The 18696-nt window shown below is 39.8% G+C and overlaps 1 protein-coding gene across 5 annotated transcripts in view; it reads right to left on the bottom strand.

Moving 5' to 3' along the window:
* Positions 1 to 10748: 10748 nt before the first annotated feature.
* ZFC3H1 (zinc finger C3H1-type containing) overlaps positions 10749 to 18696 on the bottom strand; it is a 36036-nt gene continuing 28088 nt past the window's right edge. For 2 of the 5 annotated variants that reach the window (XM_081878742.1, XM_081878743.1), the window contains exons 27-35: positions 18016 to 18110; positions 16583 to 16693; positions 15707 to 15811; positions 15460 to 15625; positions 14711 to 14811; positions 13656 to 13757; positions 13019 to 13058; positions 11797 to 11859; positions 10749 to 11671 (exon numbers count right to left, since the gene is read on the bottom strand). In XM_081878742.1, the coding sequence (XP_081734868.1) occupies positions 11534 to 11671; positions 11797 to 11859; positions 13019 to 13058; positions 13656 to 13757; positions 14711 to 14811; positions 15460 to 15625; positions 15707 to 15811; positions 16583 to 16693; positions 18016 to 18110 (921 nt within the window). In that variant the 3' untranslated portion in view covers positions 10749 to 11533. Of the gene's footprint in view, positions 11860 to 13018; positions 13311 to 13655; positions 13758 to 14710; positions 14812 to 15459; positions 15626 to 15706; positions 15812 to 16582; positions 16694 to 18015; positions 18111 to 18696 lie in introns of all 5 variants that reach the window. The other 3 variants (XR_014160779.1, XR_014160780.1, XR_014160778.1) reach the window with 3 other exon arrangements.

The raw sequence follows: 18696 nt of genomic DNA, 5'->3' as shown, positions 1-18696 counted from the left end.
TATGGAATTTGTAATAAAACCTGCAGCTAAGCAGAAAGAGTGCCTCAGTATCTTACACTCGCAGAAGATAGGCAGCAGTTCCAAATATTTCCAGAACATTTTTACCACCTCATGATAATAGAACTTGCAAGTAACTGTGAAAAAGAGGGCAAAAACAAAAACCTAAAATACTTTCTCTCATAACATTTACAATTTACCTAATCTAATGTTTCTCACATACAAGAGGTATTGGCATTATAGTCCAGGGATTTTCATGTCACATACCTATAGCTTTTCATGTTGGAAGTTTGTGTCACCCTAACAAAATTCTCATGAAAAATTGCATGAAAGGGTATAATTTTAGAATAAGCCAGTAATGGTGAATTACAGTTACCAACACAAAGGCTCCCCAAGAGGTAAAGATTAGAGGCAGTGAGGAGGAATGTAATCAGAGAAAGCTTAAGAAAACTTTTCCACACTCACCAACACTTATATTTGTTTGTAGTAGCCTATTATTGGGTATTTGACCTTGGGCAATAAACATCCATTGATGGATGTAGACCAGCAGTTTAGCCAACAATAATGCAACTTCCTTTTGAGATACAGACTGATCTAGCATGTAAAAAGTTTTTAAAAACCTCCAGTCTCTAAATAAAAGCTGGCTCTGCATTATGTTTGAACAAATCTGACTTCAAATTATGAGAGATTTTGTGCTGCTTTTCATGCTACCCCGCTTTAAGAGAAAATGCCAATTTATGAAAAAAGTATTAAATATATTTCTTCCCATTTTGGTATACTCATGCATGGAAACAAGAAGGAATAAACAATGCCATTAATATTTTTCCATCACTCTGAAAAGAACCAATATGGAGGTCAAATGGCCGAAATATTGGGAAATACTAGAAAAAGATGGAGACAATTGGAGGCTGCAGAGTTTGGAGAAACTAAAAGATAAAGTGCGAGATTGGTTACATTATGCTCAGATTAAAGAGGTTTTTAAATTTGATAAAAAGCTAGGATTCCAGGTGGAAAAATCGAAGTTGGAAACAGAATTGTTAGAACCTAAGACTAAGCTACTTTCAAGAATGTACAACTTGCTGTCGAGGTGGAACACACAGGATGAAACGGTCAAGTCAGCTATGATAAAATGGGCACAGGATATTGGGTATAATATTATGTTTGATGACTGGGAAAGGTTATGGACCACCGATATGAAGTTCACGGCATGTAATGCCTTGAAAGAAAATATTATGAAAATGATATATAGGTGGTACATGACCCCAGTCAAACTTGCAAAAATATATCACCTGTCTGATAATAAGTGTTGGAAATGTAAGGAAACTGAAGGAACGTTCTTTCACTTCTGGTGGACTTGCCCCAGGGTTAAGGCTTTCTGGGAAATGATATATAATGAGCTGAAAAAGGTATTTAAGTATACCTTCCCTAAGAAACCAGAGGCCTTCCTTTTGGGCATTGTTGGCCAGAGGGTGTTAAAGAAGGACCGAACATTATTTATGTATGCAACAACAGCAGCAAGGATACTTGTCGCCAAGCACTGGGAAACCCAAGATTTGCCCACGCTGGAAGAATGGCAGATGCAACTGATGGACTATATGGAACTAGCAGAAATGACCGGCAGAATCTGAGACCTGGGAGAGGAAGCAGTGGAAGAGGATTGGAAGAAATTTAAGGACTATTTACAAAAACACTGTAAATTATATGAGTGCTAAGAAGGATGAGAGATTGAAAATAACATGGCACCATCAAGTTAGTTGAAAAGAATATGAGAATGAGTGAATTTTAAGAGAAAAATAAATTTTGAATAAATATCATGTCAAAATTAGGTATTTAAGATTTAGATAAAAATATTCAAAGTTAGGGACAAAATATTGGAAATTTATAGAATAAGAATGGAAATAAGGTGATAAGTTGCTGATTAAAGTTGTATAAATTTGGAACGCAGGAGCGAGAGATGTGAGGAAGTCCAAAAAGTGAAGAAAATATGGCTATTATAATATGTTAATTTTATATTCGTTTCTTTTTTTTTTGTTTTGTTCTCTGTTTATTCTGTTTTCTTCTTTACTGTATTAATAAAATCTTTAATAATTTTTTTTTTAAAAAATAGAGTTTATTTCTGAGATGCTGTATGAGCCTGTGACTGCATGCTCATTTCTAGACACAATTTAAGTTCCTAGTGTTTATTTGAGGAAAAATTATATATAAAGGAGAATTATTGAATGCCAATATCCAAGTTTGGGGCAAGTACTCTTTGGTGAGACAACCCCAACAGATATTTAATGTTACAAAACATGCAGCAAAGTAAAGTGTGGGAATATAGGCTGTTAGACTTTTAAAATATGCCCTTTAAGTTCAAAAGTAAGTTTAAAATGCTTTACTTACAAACTCACCAATGGTCAGAGTCATGTGCTTTTCAATACAGAAGGCACGTCCAGCTCCCAAGAGACTGTGATCTACTCCCAGTATAAAAAAACTGGCAGTGATCTACCCATTGTCATTGGAGGGAGGAGGAGTGGGGGGGCAGGTGGATTACCCAGAGTTGTTGAGCTTTTTGGGGGGTAGGAATGCCCAGAGTTCTTCAACTTTTATTTGTTAACTTTCGCTAAACTTTATTTAATCCTACGATCGATAAGAGTCCCACAATCTACCAGGATCAGCCGGGGATCTACCAATAGATCACAATCTACTGGTTGGACATGCCTGCACTACAGCATTCAGAAAAACTTACGCAGGTAGTAAAACTTAGTTACAGAGTGGTGAATGCTCCTAAATTATTGGTATAGGAACTCAAGAGTGGCTTGTGAAAACCATGCAGTCTGAGTTGTAGCAACTAGCTCAAACTTCTTTACACGCTGAGCTGCTCAGGCAGACTGAAGGAGACCAAAGGCTTGACTACCTTGTTCCTCTCAAGGTGAGGGGGAAGTGGACATAGCTAAGTTAGGTAGGATTGCTTACTCTATGGTATTAACCCCTTCTTGGATTAATTAGACTTCAGCATGTTGGCTACATAAGCTGATTATCCCACAACGAGATCAGGTGGGAATCTGTAGACCTCCAGGTGTTGCTAGACTATATATCCTCTCATTCCTGATCATTAGCTACACTGGCTGGGGCTGACAGAGTTGGAGTCCCACAATACTTGAGAGGCCACAGCTTTCTCTATCCTCGTGCTAGCTAAAGGCTAAAATATTTTGGAATGCAGGTACGTAAAGTACTGTCTTCTCTGTACATACCGCGCCATGCTTCAATCAACAGCCAAATGCCTAATCCAGGTAGATGGGTACAAAGACCAGGGAGATTGTTTTAGTTATGGGATGGATTGTAAGGTATGCCCTCTGGAGAAAACCCACACAGCCCTTTGCTATCATTTTGATGCCTAATGAAAGTTTGGCTACTCAGGCAAGGCTTTGAATGAGGCTGATAGTTCTACTGGTGGTTGGTTCTGCTGACTTAACTGTTGGTTTTGCTTTGGGCTACCCATTTGTTAGTCTGACTATTGCTTTACTATTGCTGCTGGATGGGTTGTGTTTTGCTGCCTTTCATTTTGTGTTGTGTGTTTTGTACTATTATTTGTTAATTTGCTTTACTGTAAACTACTTTGACACACACACAAACACCACCCTGAGAGCTTCCAGAATGAGTAAGGGAGACAAGAAATACTAAAGTAACTCATCCCATTGTGTTACATCAAAGCCCAAACCTCCAGTCTCTGCTGCTTCCCTGTTTGGTTGGTGTCACCCTGCCGCCCAATCACAGCTATGATAGGTTTCTCTATTGTTTTCAATATGTTTCATATCTGTCAGGGGAGGAGAGGACAGATCTATAGTCAGAGGAATCAGAGGTCAGTCAGATTGTGTGAATTTACAAGTGAAGCCTATGGCTTGGAGTAGTTGAGCCATGGGAATGTTGATAGTGTCTGTTTATAATGGAGAAGAAAGGACTGATCTGCATGAGCCTATAAAGCATTTTGCTTTGTTGGTTTTTTATTGCATGGATATTTCATTGCTTTAAGCTGCTTTGAATTTCTTTGTGAGGTGTAAGGTTTTCAAACAAATAAATGATAGCTTGTGGATTCCTGGAGGAGAGCATTCAGGTTGCAGGAGGTGGATATTATTATTATTAATTATTTTCTTATTTATACCCTGCCTATCTGGCTGGGTTTCCCCAGCCACTCTGGACAGCTCCCAATAGAATATTAAAAACACAATAAAATATCAAACATTAAAATCTTCCCTAAACAGGGCTACCTTCATGTGTCTTCGAAAAGTCAGATACTGCAGTTGTTTATTTCCTTGACATCAATGGGAGGGCATTCCACAGGGCGGGCGCCACTACTGAGAAGGCCCTCTGCCTGGTTCCCTGCAAAAAGACTCCCCTCCCTTGCCTCAGTTGTCTAGAGATCAGCAGGAACCAGACTGAAAAGTTTCCATTCAGACTTTGTGTTGTGTGCAGACAGAAGGAGCAGTGAAATAGTGCAAGAGTTTGGACTGTTGTCCAACTGTGGTGGTCCATGTGATGAGTGCAAGGGGGGCTATTTCCTTCCCCCAGCTAAACATAGCCCCCAGATTCCCAGCTTTCATTAAGAGAGAGAGGCGAAACGTAGAAATGAGACAAAATGGGGACATCATCGTCTTCCCATGAGCCTGCTCCACCCAACTCCCCCTTACTTTGCCCCCCTGCCCTGGAAAAACTACTGTGGGTGCCCTTGAGTCAAACAACGTAATTAAAAAATTCAGCAATTTTAGTTGTTTGGAGAACAGCCTCCCACAGTGTTCTTAACTTGGGCTATGTAGGGGTGGGGATGTCTTTTACCTGAGGCAGGTGTTGGGAGTTCACTGGAGCCAGAGTAAATGGTAATTTTGACATAGCTTTGTTCTTTTATCCCAAACCAATCCAGATGGCCACCATCTCCGAGATCAGGCTGAGGGCAGCCAAATAATTCTGCCAGCTGAGTTGACCCTAACAGGCAGCTGATGTGAGTTATTGAGTCTCCTGTAAACTGCTCACCTTGCGTCGGTGAAAGATGATCAAAGCTAGATAAGCAGACCGGAGACTCGCTGCTCAGAAGCCATGGCCCACTGAGAAAAATACATGGCACAAACACAATTGATCTCTGGCACCTCACATTTTAGAAATTAAACACTCCATCATTTTTATTTTCCTGGGGGACACACTGAGAATTCTTGATAATGAATGTCATTAGAGTAATTAGGAAATTATTATCCAGTTCTAGATTGCCCAGTTACATTCCCTGGCAACCCTCTGCTTCCAGTTTTCCATCCAAAATTCCTCTGGCATACGGAAGACATTTAGAAACATTTAACATTTATGATTTTAAACCGTGCACCAGCCAAGGGTGACCTTAACTGGCTAGCAAAAGAATCTCAGAGAATGGTTTCTAACAATTAGATCTTCATCATCATACCACCACTACCCCCCAAAATCAATATATTGTTATGACTGGGTCTAAGGCTTTTCAAGAAGTATGTTACATATTTATTTATTTTTTTAATCACATCCTCTTTCAGTTATTAAATGCACAAAGGGCATATTTGTCCCTAGGGAACTTGGGTAAGTGTAACATGACTGGAAACAGAATGTGTATGACAGATGATAGAACTCTTGCAATTAGAGTATAATTCCTTCTCAATATTTCTTGGAAGTACAGTGGATGTAAATTTAACTGTGGGCCTAACCAAAAAGAGATGGATGGGGTTAAATTCATGGACAATCTCCTTCCTAGAAAATTTTCTCTTCCGTTCATTATCTCTGTCCTATGCTCAGAGCAGACTTGCATGAATGAACCTAAGCATATCCCTAATCATTCAGGGAACACTTCTTAAGTCATTAAAGGCACCATTTGGAAACAATAAAAAGTCCTAACAAACAAGGATGGGAGACTTTGTCCCTCGTGATTTACTTTCCAGGGGCCGCATTGCAAGTGGTAGGTGGGGCCAGAGAGCGAGGGAAGTAGCGGTTTTGAGGCAGAGGAAGAAATGCAGGCTTGCAGCTCTGGAAAATGTCTTTTGGGGGCTGCTTATTTGTAGGAGTTTAGCGCTGCAAAACCTGCATTTTAGAAAATGAACTCAAAATTGGCATAAAATCCTTAAGTCTTTGTTGACGGCTGTTTCCAAAGGAAGCCAAGCTCAGGCAAGCAGCGCCCCTGGCACTTCCACAGCATCTGAACCAAATGTAACAATATATTGAGTTGAATGTGAATGAAACAAACGCCGGGGATTATGGAGAAAATGCACTTTTTCGGAGAATACAAGGAACCTACCTATACTGAGCAAATGAAGTCAAACCGGAAGATGTATTACAGACATTGAACAGTAAATGTGTGTACTTTTCAAGTACAGAATGTGTATGCATACATCAGAAATATACTGTTGAATACTACGGAGTTGCCATCAGATTGCGGGAAGGATGCAAAGTCCCTTGGGGTGTAGGTCATTTATACAATTATCTGGTTCCTTAAATGCATATGCATAGTGATCAGGTTTTGTTAACCTTCTCATGTCAGTCCAGCTTATATTAAATACAATAATATGTGAGCTCATTTAACTAAGGCAGGAATAATCTTTGGGTTTCTTTAACGGCAGGCAGAATTGCCACCTTGATTGGATGCTGGAACTTTCAATCACACTGCCAGTTACAAGATTAAAATAAGTGGCAGAAATATTAGTAAACATCATTTTTCAAATAAGAGCTCAGAAAGATTCAGCACAATTTCGTGGAAAAATCAGGACAATCCTTAGAAGTTAGCCAACAGCTGAATTTCTGTAGAGGCGACCTACACTTTGATCTAAATTGACCTGATAAACCCCAACAAAAAGCTACTTACTGTAAGGCTCCTTGATGATGTCCCTGAACAAGGGATATAAACATGAGTTTCATGTGCCAGTTTGGATTTTATAGTCCTCAACTGACTCGTGTAGGCTCTATGAATTAAGTTGTTGTTTATATCTTGGAACGTGTCCAAGGGATATTCCGTTTTCTGCAGTATGAGTCCACAAATCTTGACACAGGGATTTTTTATTTTTACAATCGATACATTCTAAGGCTCCAATATTCCATTCAGATCATAGCAATTATCTCCTTCCAGCAGAAAGCGCCAAAAAGAGACCAACATCGGCTCTGAAGTTGCCACTGTGGCGTTTTGGATTAGGACCTGGGAGAGCAGGGTTCGAATTCCCATTCAGCCTTGAAGCTCGCTGGGTGACCTTGGTCCAGAAGTGAGGAGGAAGCCAGCCCCATGGATCCAAATATTTTTGGAAAGCATTGAAACGACTCAATTATTTGAGGTTTGTCCCGCAGCGGAAGCCTGCCCCCTATAATGTCTTCTTCCTGGGGTATTTCCCAACTTTGATTTCCTAAGAAAAGCTCAACAACTTTGGCTACCCCCCCCAAAAAAAATCATGACTACACCCATATTATGGATACAACACTGGGGAGGGGGTGTGGGGCTTCAGAGGAGCAAGTCACCAGCTCAACTACTTCATCTTTAGATGGAAATACAGTGCTCAAAGCACACAAATTGTTAATATAAAAATACTGGAAGCAGCCACCTGTGAACAGCATGGAAGGCTCAAATGCACACACTTCTTAGGAAGGTAGCTAAAAATATAATAATCCTGCTTGCTTTCCTTTGACCTCTTTCTACCTATACAGGAAAGGCCTTAAGCTGCCCTTTCTTCTCGCCCGGGACTGTTCTGAACCGACAGGTGCAAGTGTGAAAAAAACTTTTATGATCCAGGAGTACACTCCTCTTTAACGGAAAAGCAAATAAATCTCAGCATTCCATGCCAGCAATTTCACAAGCTTTGATTTCGGTTGCAGTAAGTCTTTTTTGTGCCCGACAGCCAGGCAGGACCGTTAAGATTACTTCTGGCAGAAGTTCTACTGCAAACATATAAACATAGAGGAAAGAGGCTATCAAGGCAATTGAACAGCCTCATCTGCAGTCACAACTTCCTTTCTTAGCATCACTGTTGCTTTAGCTGAAATGCCTTCATGAGTTAAACCAATTAAGCGAAATACCATCTTCGCTTTCAACTTTTAAGTCTGGAAGAGATGACTTTCTGACACAGGAAATCTGGTTGTGACAATTTAGCATCGTCGTGTTTTTGAACTGTGTGTATTCCAGTATAAATACTAGTATCTATTTTTGAAGGGCTTTCTCCAGCACCAAATTAAAAGGAACCAAATGCCTGAAAGTAAGGGGAAGCTCATAAACTTTTCACATGCAAAGCATGTATTCCACCACTGAAATACAATCATGCAGAATGCTCTCCCCAGTGAGGTCTGCCCGGTCGATCTCTGCACACCTTTTCAGTACCAGGTAGAAACTGAACTTTTTCTCCAGGCCTTTGAAAGACTGTATTGTCTGCTTTTAGTGTGGTGCTAAACCTTGTCCATCGCTGTTACCGGGTGTGAAGGGTTGTTTTCATTTTTACATGTTGTATGAAATGTTAATGTTTCACATGACTTTTTTCCTTATAGTTAACAATGCACTTACATGTATGTTTTTTGAACGCAAGTCGCTCTGCAACCTTTTAGGTGCAAGAGACTAAGAAAAAAGAATAAAGAACCACAAATTCACACCTCTCTAATCTCTCCACAGAGGAAGGGGTGCCCAGAAATATGTATAGGAGGAATAAAAACTCCCAGCAATAGTTAGCAGCTGAATCAGTGTCACAGGAATGCTCCTGATGTGAAAAGGTTGCATCTGCATAACTTTTTCCAGTCAGGAAGCTACCTGCAAAATGGAAGAAAAATTCCTTTTTTTGGATAGAGAATATGCCATGCCTGTGTCTGCTATGTATATAACTTTGCTTAATATATTTACCCCACCTCAGGACTAAAAAGGCACCTCTTACTTAAGAAAGCAAACACACTCTACTTCTTATCAGTGGATTCAATGATACTTACCCTACAGAAAGTCTATAAAAGAACGAAGCTATGCTTGCGTTTATCAAAATAAAATGCCCTACTATTGCAGTTGTCTTCACTCCACATACAGCTTGAGTAGCATGGAAAAAGTGATGGGTATTATTGGTGTTTGCCCTGAAACACCAAATAGGATGAAAGGGTTTATTCCCACTTATGAAGAATCGAAGCAGAGAATTGTGCAAGAGTGAGTGAGTAACAAGTTTGTAGCAGCCAGATGAATACTGCATGGTTTTTGTCCATAGCTGGTTCTCCTCAATTGCTGGTGGCAGATTGTTTTCTTTCTATTTAGGCATGAAATGAAGATTCTCTGGCATCCACTTGCTTTGTCCTCACTTCATGTGCTATCCCTCAAAGAGAGGTTTGCTGCCAGAGACCCAGCATTCAACCTCAGGACACACCATTTCCCTTTAGCGCCAGCTTCTCTAATCTAGTTTGAGAGAATCATGGCCTAAATAGGCAGGGCAGGCATGGTCTACCCCCACCCCCAACCGAGTTTATAACCCAGCCTTTTTTCTCCAAGGAGCTCAAAGTGGCTTGTGTGGTTCTTCCCTCTTCTTATTTAACTCCCACAAAAACCCTGTGAGGTAGGTCGGGCAGTGACTGGTCCAGGTTCACCCAGTAAGTTTCACGGCTGAGTGGGGGTCCAAACCCTGGTCGCCCATGTCTAGCATTCTAACCACTACATCACAATAGTTCCTTCTGTTTAGGGAACTTTTTAATGTTTGATGTTTTATCACGTTTTTAATATTCTGTTGGGAGCCACCCAGAGTGGCTGGGGAAACCCGGCGAGATGGGCGGGGCTTAATTAAAATAAATCATGGTGTTGCTTGGTGCTGCTAACAAAGAACAGTATTTGGACCAAAGGGTAGTTCAATTTCTCTTTAATTTGAAAGTGATGCGACAGGAAAACCAGCGAACTACATGCACAGTCCAACTGGGGAGTGGGGGTACAGATTAACAACGTGACCCCACCTCCTATGGGAAAAGGGCGGCAACATGTGGAACTCTTACCCTGGAGAAAGGGTTAGGGGCAACATGACCTCAGTGTATAAAATCTTGCATGCCATGAAGTGGACAAAGGTTATTCCTCTGTCTCTCGTAACACGAGAATTCATAGGCAGCATGGGCATCCAATGAAGCTGCACGTTGAAAGACCCAGGATACCAAAAATAAATAAATAAATAAATAAACTGTGGAACTTTCTGCCACAGGAAGCAGGGATGGCCACCAGCTTTAAAATAGAGAAATATGTGGAAGGTAAATGCTATCGATGGCAACTAGCCATCCATGGCTATGTGCTGCGTCGGAGGCTGTAGGCTTTTGAATACCTGCTGCCGGAAAGGACAGGTGGAGTGTGTGTTCTTGTGACTGGGTCCTGCTTTGGCGCTTCCCATAGGCATCTGGTTGGCCACTGAGAACAAGATGCTGGACTAGATCGACCAGTGGCTTGATGCAACATGCTCTCTTGTTATTAACAAAATGTTCTCCCCCTTCCCAATGTGTGACTGTGGTTGAGGATTAGCCCGTGTAAGTTGTTTCACTTTGTGGCTCTAGGGTGTGCAGTAGATAAGAGTTAGCTCCGGTTCTCCAGTGTATTTGTTTTTAATTTTAACCATCAATGCTCCTATCAATGGGGGGAAATTCATGGGAAATGTGTCCAGTGGCCTACAGTTATTGTGCATGTATTGACAAGCAAAACCAACTGACCCCCACATTTGCACCAACTTAATTAAAGACAATGGAAACAGGAGATTTTTTTAAAACTTATATTCAAAATATCTTTGTATAAACAATGGCAATACTACAGAGTAGTATTTTAATACAAATCAGTTCAATATTATTAACTGTTAAACTTTTATTATAAATTAAAATTTCTTTACAAAAAATTGCACATAATAAATTGACCACTCTTAGGTTCTGATGCACTGGCAATTGCAACTGTATCTTTAATCTTCAAGTTTAAGTCTCTGCCACAAGTCCAGAATGCAGAAAGGGCAGGAAACCACCCTCATTGAGCCTTCAAGTGCAAAAAGCATACTTGTGGCCATGGCAGTTACTTTCCTTAAGAGCGGCTGCTTTTGTTTTTATATCCTGCAATGAAAACGAATCTCCAAAACGAAACAAAAAGGGATTGGGAAAGAGGGTGGGGGTGGGAGGAAAACAAAGTGGACCGATTGTTTTTGCTGTAAACTCAGCCCGTATTATTAGCCCCAAACACAGATCTCTCAGGCATCAGTGCGAGCGTCAAGTGAAATCAGGAACCGCACAAAAGAAAATGAAAAATCGAAAATAAAATATAAAAATTAACACATTTAAAGTCTGTCATTGGGATGAGCTATACTTACGTACATGATGTTATGAGAGTCTGGCAGGGCCCAGAAGCAGGCCATAGAGGACATTCATTTATCCAAGGAGGCGATCATGTCAATTGTTTCCAGGTTCAAGGAAAGCAGGCCAGAGAGAGACTTGATATGCTCAGCTTTGTGCATCTGCTTTTCAGAGGCCTAAAGCCAGAGATCAGCCTGGAGAATCATTCAAATGATTTTGGCATTTAATAGGACTTAGCACTGACTGCACCCAGTGTTCAGCGATTCGTGCTTTCTGTTCTGTAAGTGTTTAAATTTAAAAGCTCATCTAGGCTGACTCCAACCTCTTGGCACTTGGAAACTAGTTTTCTCAGGTTATCAGTTTTACCTCCTCCTGATGCTTCAAACAGGAGCTGCTGTAAGAGATGGTGAAGCAGACATAAGATTTAGCCAGAGCTGGAATATCACCACATCAATGGACATGGGATATGCAGAAAATTGAAATGAAACCTTAAACGGAAACATAAGGAGAAAACATTACATCTTTCCACAGGGTTGCGCAAAGAGGTAGCTTCTGAAAGGCTCTCTGATATAAGTGATGGACCTGTAAAGAAGAGACAAGAATCAATCTAATGTTATCCCAACAAAACTTACGTTTGTTGCGTATCATGCACTTTTTCTGTCTTATGTGCCTGTAACACAGGTTAGGAATGGTGAAGCTATGGCAGGGAAATGCTTGAGGGCTACTGCTAGATTTAAGAGCTTTACATTCTTCAAAAAGTGCTTAGTTTTAAGGCTGTAGAGGAGACATGGAAGCCTGAGGATCACATTGAAAATGCTTAGAAGCAAGTTAGGAGAGTCCTGTCTGTCCCTATTTCAAATTGACTGAATTGGTTTACTACATCAACAAGTTTCTGTGTGCCATATATTCAAAAGTTTGTACTGATCACTGAAGACTTCTTTGTTGGATTTAAGCTTCTTTTGTTATGTAAAGGCTCTGCAATCCTACACCCACTTACTGAGGAATTAATTGTTCTGATTTCTTATCCACCCTTCACAGTGAGGACCCATGGTGTAACTACATAAAAATACAGTATTGACATCCGCTAAAAAAACAGATTATACTGAAGGGAACAAGATAGGTCCCAAATACATATCTTAGGCATCAAAGGACAGAGTAAAGAGGTGTGCCTTCATCAGCATGTGAAAAAACTACAGAATGAAGATGTCAGACACACTTCTGAAGCTCGGACTGCCAAATAAATTGCCACTCCTTGGACACTTATCTAGTTTGTAGGGAAGGAGACAGCTATTTGGGACCTAAGCCTCATTCAAATAACCAGGTTTTGCTTCTGACATGTACAGGATTGCATAGTAAATGAGCATTATGTGACCAAGTGGGAAGAATTAAGTATGTTAAATTAACATCCTAAGTGTCCTCGTGTTGGCAAACTACTGTGTTTGAAAGCTGCAGGAATGCAAAAAGTCTGTGTTTCAACCAAGTCTGGCTCTAGCACATCGAGCCCCTGACAGAATTAACCTAAAAGGAAAAAAGACTTAGCCAGAACCTTTCTTCCTCCTTGCCTTCATTTGATAACAGACACAATTTATAAGGAGCAGACCTCTTACTCTAAAGCTAGCTTAGCAAGAACACTCTCCTCAAGCTTATTTTTTTTAAGGTGTAGACTAGTTCATTAAACCCAGGGGTGAGGCTAGTTAAGTATCTTTGCAACGGGTTATTTCAATAAGCTCTTCTTACATACCTCTCTCTGTCCCTTTAGAAAGCACTCAGCAGCAATGGCTCTGAAGGGAAGAAATAAAAATGACTTATTTTTTTGCAGAATACCGAATATCTTTATGGGAAGAACACTGAGTATGGGATGGAACTATAAAAGTCCTGGAAAGTAACAGACTAACTCCCAATGATGATAATCTATAGTGAAGAGACAAAAAAGATCCATTCCATAAACAATCTTACATGAGCAAGACATTTCAGTTGTTCCCATTATGTACAAACACTGCAGACAATGATCAGTTCATCACCACTGGATATTGCTATTATGATATATAAAGGGGAGGGTAGAAAGGAGGAGGGAAACAGAAGTCAATAATTTAATGGTAAACATTCCAAAGCAGCAACAACACATTTTCCTTACTTAGACACACAAGGCATACTTACTTCTGAAATATTTTTTGTATGGGAAGCAACAGTCTTCATTTTACGACATTAGTGCCAGGAATCTGTCTAAACCAAAGTTTGTGGAAAGACTGCAATAATGAAAAACCTTTCTAGCATAAAACCAAATTTGAAGGCCTACTTCAAATGTAGCTTTATGAAGCAAACCTTATTTTTTTAAAAAAAAATTATCTATGTTAACAGGTGTATGACTGTTGAATTACATTTTCCAGATGGCCAGGCATGTTGGGATATTATATGTAAACATCTTGGCTTGTAGTTTCAGAATCTGGACATTGCTCTCTTCCCAGTGTTGTTGAAGCAGCCTGCAGTGACAAAGGAGCAAAGGGAAACATGCAGGGCTGAATAAGAATGTAAAGCAGTAATACTAAGCTCTTTTAAAAGCTTGAACAGGGGGTGGGGGGGAGGGGGGAGAAGAGGTGCAAGTGAGTACAGTTATTGGAAAAAGAAAGTACACCCTCTTGTGACTGTACACATTAGGACATCATATCATATCATGGTTTATTTAACAAAAATAAAGCCCAAATGGAGAAGCCAAGTGTGAAAAACTAAGTACACCTTATCACTCAATAGTGTTCTTATAAACCTACTGTAGAATACTTGGTCTAAGAATGAGTCCCACAAACACCCAGACGTAATACCGGGGGGGGGGGGGAGGGGAGACTGTTCTATCTGGCAAACCAACATGCTTGCCCTAATGTAATGATCACCTTAGAGAAAGGCTTTCCAATTTTTTCATGTTGGTGACACACTTTTTAGACATGCATCATTTTGTGACACAGTAATTCAGTTTTACTAGCAAACTAACCCTTTCTAGCCCCAGGAGGAGTGTTTTCACAGTTTGGAAAGCTCTGCCTTAGAGCAACACTAAATTCCTCTCCTTGGGTTTTTTTGTTACAAGTATTATTGTAGGAAGGCTTAGAAATCATATTAAGTATTGGTTCTCTTTGCTCTATACCAGGGTTTCCCAAACCTGAGTCTCCAAGCTGTTTTTGGATTATAACTCCCATCATCCAGTTAGCAGGACCAGTGGTCAGGGATGATGGGAATTGTAGTTCAAATACAGCTGGAGACCCAAGGTTGGGAAACACTGCTCTAGACTACTTATTTCCAGATCTAATCTTTGTGAATTGTTTTTTTCTTCTTCAAAGAAAGCCCCACTCAGCCATCCAGCTTAGAAGATGGCAAGTAAATTTTTTAAAGGGCATCGGGAAAAACAGGTACTTGCTTCTAAATGCTTCCGCCAATATTCTCTTACCTGAATGCAAGTCCAGGATTAGCAGGCATGGTAGAGCAAAATCTTTCCAATGCTTTGGAATGCTGAGACTTCGGAATACAACTCAGATAAAAGAAAATAACCTGTAAAGGTTAATTTTCAAGAAGTTAGGTCATTCAAGCTGCCTGCTTTGTTCACAAATCCAACACTGATGTGCACTCTCTCTTGAGTTTGATGACGAAGACAGTGGCACTGAGTTAGTAGCAGCATCTACAAACAGCTCTTCCAGGTACCAGTGGCCCCAGAGATGAACCGCAGCAAGAAGAACACAGGGGAATTTGCAAGTATTTTCCAGCAAATGCTGGAGCAAGTACTGGAGTCCTTCAAAAAGTAGGGAGAGCTGGTGGAAGAGACAACACCAGCTGACACAGCATTTCAGAGGTGTCAACCAAGGATGATCTCCAAGCAGCCTAAGGAACCCAAAGGAGGTCAGCTCCGAAAGTAAAGTGTGACAGACAACCTTTCTCTATACAGCAACACTAGGCTTCTACAGTTCACCAATCCCCAGCCTACAAAACATTTTAGAGAAGTTGATACTCTACAAATTTAGCCACTGCACGGATGTGCACACACACTCAGCAGTAAGGGGCTTTTGTATATGTGTTCAGTTCTCATTTCCTTTACAGGACTGGTATTTTAGCGCACTGTGTTGAACAAAATACCTACATGTATTTCAGCATAATGTGTTTTATATACAGAGTCCTGTATCTGAATTACCAAAATATTTATACCTTGTTGTGGAATTCATAGTTGGTCCAGTAATCAGCGGTGCTAAATGGAATAGGGTAACGGGTGGGGACTGTAACAAGACATCTGTTCACAAGATCTGTAAAAAGCTTGAATTCTTGAACTTGATTGTTAGATCTGACAACCTTGCCATTGATGAAAACAAGGTAACTGAAAAAGAGAGAAACACAGGTGTTAACACTTCCAAATGCATTACTTTTACAGTTATAAGGTCTCGTCATTTAAACTTACTCTATCCAAATCTGCTGAACTATTTCCTCTTGCATAACTGCTCCCAGAGCTGCCTCATAAGCATCCACTGCATCTCCAGAACTTCCATGAAGAGACTGGTATAAGCTATTTTTCATTGAAAGAAAACAGCGTTAGCTTTTCTGAAACTGTTACATGCCTTTTGTGAAAGAAAAGGGCAATGGAGAAGCTTGACATTATACGCAAGTGTAAGCCAAAAAAATGATCAGAGGTACAAAATGTTTCCTAGTTTTAAAAGTGTTTCAACACTAACTCTTCACAGTGGTTAACAGGCAATAATTAATATTGAAATTAATGTAGTTAATGTAAGTCAGCAAAACAGCTCTTCATCTCTTTTTGAATGAATGTCTGCAAGAAAAATACTGCGGCCAACAATGTAGATGATGGGAGTATTTTAGTAGAAATTCCTTACACTTTATGAATCTAAGCACTTGAAGAAAGGGATTTTGGCAGCTGCCTAAGTACTTCTAAGAAGTTCTCTCTTCCATCTATATATAATTCAAAACTAAAGTGTGGGACACAGGGCTCAAGCAGCACATCTGTCTTCTGATTTTAAACTTAAACACAGCCAACTTCATGGTGTTTTAAGTAAAAAAAATCACAAAAGATGTTTGTAACACCTAACTGCAAAGCTAAATAGCATACGAAAGGGCAAGCAAAGCAGTGCATGGTGTATGTTCATGACAGAAATACCAAAATCCTAAAGGATACTGGCAGAAACTAGGACAACCATGGCACTCCTTATATTTGCTCTTATTATATATAACACGAGATTAGCTGCCTCCTCAACAATCTGTAGTTCCCTACTTAAAAAGTGTTGCAATATTAAAAAAATTATCAGACTTTGGAAACACTCACCAGTATATTTGCCACAAGTAAGGAATTTGCTGGTTTAAAAGCTCTTCTGTAAAGCTTCCCTTATACATAGGCGGTGTGAATTCAATTGGCATTGGGAAATTCAAAAAATATCTAGAACAAAGAGTCCTTATTCAGTGTGACAAATGTTCACTACACCGAAACAATCCTAACCCGAAGCAAGCTGAGCAAAGAGTGGACACACCACTTATGTGTATCTCCAAGCAAGTAAGAGCCAGACTAGAATCTGGAAGAAGCGTACGGCAGCCACTGAAAACGGTAGCCGCTTGTCTAGTTTTCCCATCTGTAGCGTAGAGCATAGCTGCGTTTCAAAATCATTATTTTCTGCATTCCCTTGCGCCAAGGATTAATGTGGTATCTAGTTTGATTCCAAGTGAAAACAAAACAGTGAAGGAGATACCAAAGAAATGTATTTAAGCTATGCTTAATATGCTTTTAAAGAGATGTCTGAAAAAGGCTTTGTTATAATCCTTTCACAATCTTATGAGAACGTGCAAATATGTGTGATCCGCCCTGACACCTGCAGGTATACGGTGGTATACCAATTTTAATAACAATAATATACTGTCTCTTAAGCAAAATATTATCAATATATAAATACCTTCCCCTTATTGACTATATTAAATATATTAACTATGTTGCCCCCCCGTGTTTTCCTTATTTGTTTATTCATGATATTCTGAATTAAAATATTAACATTTATTTAAAATTTAGTCATATTCTGATGTATTTTTTTTTAAAATTGGACAATTATTACGGTATATGCTTATTTGCTTGTTTTCCTTTCAAAACTTGTATTTTAAGTGTATGTACATACCTATATAAACATGGCAAATAAAGAAGCCTTGCATTATGTGCAACCCACTAACACACTTTTTATCTCAAATGGAGTGTTTTCATTAAGTTACAGAAACTCATAAGGTAACATAGGCTCCCATAACAACCCCAATTTAGGGTGCTGCAAGGCTTATTTCAAAAGCCTGAGGTGTTGCAGAAATGTATTTTCCTGTTTGCAGCATCAGTTTCAGCTACTTAACCTGGCTACCTCATATGTAAATAGGGTTTGTGCCAATAATTACAGGGTGCTAAAAGATTCTGGAAGAATATCTCAAGAAAGAATAGCCTCTCTCAACTTATCTGTGCACCACTTTTCTAAAAGTATTTGTCTACTTTTATATCACAAACACTAGCTGCCTTACACTCAACACACAAACTGACAAAGTAACATGTGAATTGCTTTTCCCTGTACTGCGAAATCTAAGGACAGCAACTAAGGTTTGTGGCAAAATGGCAATGTGTAACGTTAGCGTTTTTACCAGTAATCATACAGAAATTTTATAAATGGAACCGAGCGACGCATTACAGAAACCGAGCTCATAGCAGCATGGAATGATTAGTTTGCTTGCCAGACTTACCGTAACAGATCCACAGGACTGTTGTCTCGAGTCACACACTCAAAGAATGCTGCAACGAAGGCTTGCAACAGTGGAGGAATACTATCTGATCGATTCTGTCATGAGAGAGTAAGTGACATGGGACTAAAGTTACAAAATGGGAAGAACAAATCAAACTTCTGCATAATACATTTTAATGGCTCTTTCAAAACCATTAATGCAGATGGTGGGCAGACATTACCCAAAAGCAGAATGCTACCTAAATTTTCTGCAGTGCTTCAAATGATTAACATTCAAGGATGAACTTTTTAATCTCTCCATAGGTTAGATGCATCAGCTCACCCTTTTGCACGTTACAAAAGAAGGATAAAGAGTCTCACACGACTGTTGCAACATCTGTGTCACATTCTAAGGCCAGCATGCCCCAACCGGATGTTTTCCTCTACAGCTCTCACCAACCCAAGCTGGAGCTGATAACAGTTGAGTCCCAATCATCTGAAGAAGGCTGTTCTACATCGTCCAATAAACCACTCCCTTCAGATTCACATTCCAGCTTTTTTTTTTTAAGCATTTGTGGGCAACAACAACTTTAGGCAAAACAAAAACTCAGCTGCTTAAAGTCTGAAAATCAAACTCCTGGTCAAATCCTTTCACTGTAATGTACTCTGAATGTCACCATTTTTTATTAAATAAACTTGGTTC

The sequence above is a fragment of the Podarcis erhardii genome, assembly GCF_964252035.2.
Source record: "Podarcis erhardii genome assembly, chromosome: 10".
Lineage (NCBI taxonomy): Eukaryota > Metazoa > Chordata > Lepidosauria > Squamata > Lacertidae > Podarcis > Podarcis erhardii.
The sequence above is the reverse complement of the archived record's forward strand: the minus strand, read 5'-3'. Positions and strand labels throughout refer to the sequence as shown.